Source organism: Cebus imitator, unplaced genomic scaffold, assembly GCF_001604975.1.
Source record: "Cebus imitator isolate Cc_AM_T3 unplaced genomic scaffold, Cebus_imitator-1.0 Scaffold45, whole genome shotgun sequence".
In the NCBI taxonomy this organism is placed as follows: Eukaryota; Metazoa; Chordata; class Mammalia; order Primates; family Cebidae; genus Cebus; species Cebus imitator.
In genome coordinates, this window is record NW_016107360.1 from 7,443,002 (window position 1) to 7,448,155 (window position 5,154).

Consider the following 5,154-nt stretch of genomic DNA (forward strand, 5'->3'; position numbering starts at 1 on the left):
GGGGTTTCACCATTTTGACCAGGATGGTCTCGATCTCTTGACCTCGTGATCCACCCGCCTCGGCCTCCCACAGTGCTGGGATTACAGGCTTGAGCCACCGCGCCCGGCCTAATTTTTCTATTTTTAGTAGAGATGGGGTTTCATCATGTTGGCCAGCATGGTCTCGATCTCTTGACCTCGTGATCCGCCAGCCTCGGCCTCCCAAAGTGCTGGGATTACAGGCGTGAGCCACCGCGCCCCGCCCCCTCTAAGCATTTTTATAATTCTTATACCAGTTCCATGTGGTAGGTTCTATTTTCACAAATAAGGAGACTGAGTCATAAGAGAAGTTAAGCAATTAGTCCAAAGTTGCACAACTAGAAAGCTGAGATACTCGACTTTGCATCCAGACAGTCTCATGCTTAACCCCTGTACTACATAATCTCTGTGGTCTCTTTGAGCTCTGAATCCTATGGCTCTCCCATGAACTTGGATGTTTTATATTCAGCAATATGTAGAAAGACTGTTCTAATATCAAGTACTAGGGATGCTGTTCCTTGTTTCTTTTTTGCCTTATTACAGAATAGCACTCTTTTTCATCACTTACATTTCTGCCTTTCAATCACAGATCCTTTGTCTCCCAAGGCCTTAGAGTTAGAAGACAAGTTTCTACTTCACTTCTAATTTTATTAACAATAAATTATTCCTATTACCAGGGTTCACATTAAATCCCTAAATCAGCTAGTTAAAATAGAGGCACATCTGAGAACCTCTAGATTAAAAGAAAAAAGATAAAGTGTACAGAGACATAAATATCTTACTCTTTTGTAAAAATGGAGGAGTATATACAGCTTGCTCTTTCATTTGGGTTATGCTATATTGTTTGTCCTCAGCAAGAAAACTATAATGTGGGACAGGCCTGGTGGCTCATGCCTGTAATCCCAGCACTTTGGGAGGCATAGGCAGGAAGATTGAGTAACGTCAGAAGTTCAAGACAAGACTGGGCAACACAGTGTGACCTCTTCACCACCATCACCAGCAACAAAAATTTTTTTAAATTAAAAATTACCCAGAGTGGTGTTGCACGCCTGTAGACCTAACTACTTGGGAGGCTGAGGTGGGAGGATTGCTTAAGCCCAGGAGTTCTGAGGCTTCAGTGAGCTATGATTAGCCATTGCACTGCACCTCCAGCCTGGATGACAGAGCTGAGACCCTGCCTCAAAAAAAAAAAAAAAAAAAAAGCCTCAATGCCTCAATGGTGTAAATTATTTTACATAAAAGATGTTTCTATATAGTTCTATATAGACTGAGGAAGAAAATCAATGCGATATAAAGTTTTCAGAATGTTAAATAATGTACAATTTCAAATAGCCCTGTATATTACTATACACTAGAAAGAGTATGGTTACAAAAAGCATTTCCATGAAGGCTGTGATTGAGCTCCGTGTTCCCGTAAAAACAGTTAGAGAAACCTAACCGAAGATTTCTAGAACTGACTGACACTTGATTTCAGCTGTAAACACATAGTAAGCCAGCCTAGTTAGGCAGACATTCATTGCACGCCAAGGAGGTACCAACGGGACTGTGTGCTCTTGCTTTATGAATCCCGCGAAAATAAATCTTGTGCCCCGTGTAACGAGACTTTAACTTGTAGTAATATCCTTTCATCACTTAGTATTTTCTGAGCGCCTACCATACACCAGGCTCAGATATCGCACTGAACACCGTCCCCATTCCCAGGAAGCCTTACACTGATGGGAGACACCTTTGCATGTCCCACCGCCCATCAAAAAAAAAAAAAAAAAAAAAAGATAATCACGTAACCGAAACCTGGAAATCTGCCTTGGGCACACAGAAGGGCAGGCGCAACCTCCGACCAGCTCCCAGGCAAAATTCACCCAGCGCGGGACAGCGACAAAGGAACCGGCCGCACCCGTGCCTGCAGTCGCGTTGCTCTGAGCGGCGCAAGACTGTGACGCGCCAGACCGCGCCCCTGCCCTTCATAGCGCCCCCGCCTCCTTCCGCGAAGTGCGCAGGCTCCTCGACCGGGTTCGGGTTCTGCGGGGGGACGCAACCCAGCTGGCAGCGTCGCTCCCTGAGCGCTCCTGAGGGGGCCGCTGGGCCTTGTCTTTCGGCAGTGGTCGAGCCGCCACCGCCGCCCGTTCCAGAACTGAGCGCTGCAGCCGCAGTCCCGATCGCCTTGTTTGGTCGACAGGATCCCCGGAGTGCCCAGAGAGTGCGACCGCTCGCCCTGCCCGGCGAGCCCCGGGCGTGAATCGAGCTGAGGGAGGATGGCAGCCTCTGGGGTGGAGAAGAGCAGCAAGAAGAAGACCGAGAAGAAACTTGCTGCTCGGGAAGAAGCTAAATTGTTGGCGGGTTTCATGGGCGTCATGAATAACATGCGGAAACAGGTACCGCCTCTGTGGGAGTGAGGAACGACGGTGGGAGGTGGTCCGGGGCTCCGACCCCGGACTCCCGAGACCGAACCCCGCGCCCTGTGGATCGCCCCCCTCTTCCTCTGTTATCGCCCCTCCTTCCATTTTTGCGGCAAGGGAGTCCGCAGTTGGTAGAGGGGCGCGTAAGACAATTCTTGAGCAAAAGTGGCTCCTCGTCTGTCGAGGATGTCGCTCCCAAGTCAGACTCCTGGGGGCCTCCTCGGGCTGCCTTTCGCCGTCGGATATGGCTTGTGTAACAGCTCTGCCCTAGTTACCTCTTTGTGAGGCGAGGATCCTTCCATTGGCGAGTCGTTTTAAGGTGTCGTGAGATCTTGTGTAAAGGAGCCCATTGGCAAAGTCCCGGAAGGGAGGAGAGTCGCTGGCCTTAAATCAGCCGCTCTTAATTGAGGATCCCAGCCCCCTCCTGTGTTCCCCGGTGGAGCTAGTTGAAGACGAGTCCTCCTGTACGTGTTAATTTAGAGCAGAAGCAGCTATCCGTAAATACCATGCCATCTTCTAAGGGCACTGTGCGCCTCTTTTATTAAGAGGAGCTCTTTGTTCTGTCTTTGATATGTGGTGCATTCATGAAAGTCTGCAGCACATCGGCGAAAGGTGGGTTATGAAAAGAACGGATTTTAACGCTGGTGAAGGTGAACTAAAGAGGCTTTTTTTTTTTTTTAATTCCGTAAATCTACTGTACCAATAAGCATAGAAAGTCACTTTTTTTTTTTTCTTTTCTGTAAGCTTTATTTATAGATAATACACAACTAAGGAGATTTATGGGAATGTCTGGATTTTGTTGACTGGAATCCTGTTTGAAGAGGACAAAGCAGGATGTGAGTTATGTGTAACTGCAAAACCTAGTTTGCCTTGTCTAGTGGTTCTGCTGGGAATATGGACAACAGTATAGGAATTGAAGATTTTTATGAAGTTATTAACTTTTGGTTTCTATTAGCAAACGCTGACTGCAGGGATCTTGTCTTTGTTCACCAGCTCTTGCTATAGTGCACCAGTGCAGTCTATAGGAATGCTTTTAAATCTTTCCTGGCCTTTGTGCTGAAGTACTGTGAATGTCTGAATTCGTTAACTTATGTAACTTACTTTCATGTATCTATTTTCAAATTCATGTTCCTTTCATGTAAACCTTTTTTAATCTACAATACCACAGACTTCAAATTGCTGGTCATTTAGCTATTGTCTGCCTGTAACGGTAGTTGAACATAGTTTAGCAGTGCCCAAACTTGTTGAAGACTCACTCATTAGGTTCCCTCCCACTCCCTCAAATAGGTGTTTTCATTTGCAGATCATAGCATTGTAAAGCATTGCCTCAATCCCTAAATAGATAGGATGCAACTGGATTGCAGCAGCAAATATTTACTTGAGGAGGAGGGAATTGTCTGAGACTGTCCATTTAGATCTTCGGATTTAAAAATTGACTCACATTTCTTAGCTTTGGAGTATATTAACATCATTTATTTACTGTTAAAATAGAAACACGGTTACCAAAAAATCTGGGTTCTATTACTGAGTAGGAAGGAAAAAATAGTTACTTGGTGAACAACCAGGGATCTCCTCCACAATGATTAACTGACCTTAATCTGCCAGGTTCTCCTTTTGTCAGTGGTTTTGTTTGTGATTCAAACAGTTCTCCAATAGCACTTTATCAACATCATGGAATCATGCATCTTTTGCAAGTTGTGCAGTTTCACTTTGCAATTGACTTACGTTATGGTTATATTGTATTGTCCTTTTTAACATCATAACACAGGAAAGAATTCACCAAGAATGACTGGCAAGGGCAGTTGATGGGAATTGGCAGAAACAGTGGCTGGTCTGAGCCAGAGGAGGAATGTCTAAGTGAGGACCAACTTTATAAGTGTTCTTGTTCTTTATTTATTTTTATTTTTTTTTAACTGCTCTTGTTCTTTAGTAAATGTTTTTGTTTTATGACAACTTTTGCATCCCTTTACAATCTCACTGCTTTCAGGATTAGAATAATGAGTGCCTAGATGACAAGGACCCCTCTGTATACATCCAGAAACATTCCTTCAAGAATTTCAGAACACTCTGAGATTAGCATACCTCAGTTCCAATCCCTGCTCTCTCATTATTTCATTTAGTTATTTTAGATAACGTGATATAGGTCATTTCATCTGTCTGTAGCATAGTGGCCAATTCTATACATGGAGGCAAAGGGGATCCTGCAGAACCAGCAGCCTCTACTTCCAAAGCCTTTTCCTACATTGTTTTTGCCATTTCTAGCCTTTTGTTTTTAAACTCTCCAATGAAGTATGGGATACATGTAAGAGGGAACAAATCATAAATGTACAGCTCAATTAATTATTTCAGAGTGCACATCCCACCAACAAAACTAGAAAATGATCAGTACAACAGAGGACCCCCTTCTCGGTCACCAACTCCGCAGTGGTAACAACTATTTTAACTTCTGTAACCATAGATTTGTTTTTCCTGTTTTTGAACTTACATAAATGTAATCATATGGCATAAACTCTTGTGTTTTGATTTCTTAAAGCCAACATTGTTTGTGAGATTCATCTGCGCTGTGTGTAGCACTACTTCATCTTTGTGATATATAGTATCCCATTGTATGAATATATCACAATTTATCCATTGTATCATTATGGACATTTGGGTTATTTCTGGTTTGGGACTATTAAGATTAGTACTACTAGGCTGGGCGCGGTGGCTCAAGCCTGTAATCCCAGCACTTTGGGAGGCC

The 5,154-nt window shown here is 44.1% G+C and overlaps 1 protein-coding gene across 4 annotated transcripts in view; it reads left to right on the forward strand.

The window, feature by feature from the left end:
* Positions 1-1,986: 1,986 nt before the first annotated feature.
* Positions 1,987-5,154, forward strand: part of KLHL7 (kelch like family member 7) — a 75,597-nt gene continuing 72,429 nt past the window's right edge. Inside the window, exons 1-2 of one of the 4 annotated variants that reach the window (XM_017526980.2) lie at positions 2,253-2,390; positions 3,159-3,250. Coding sequence is in view for 1 of the 4 variants with exons in the window: in XM_017526979.1 (XP_017382468.1) it covers positions 2,271-2,390 (120 nt within the window). In the remaining 3 variants the exon portion in view is untranslated. Of the gene's footprint in view, positions 2,391-2,467; positions 3,027-3,158; positions 3,251-5,154 lie in introns of those variants that run through there. The other 3 variants (XM_037737902.1, XM_017526979.1, XM_017526981.2) reach the window with 3 other exon arrangements.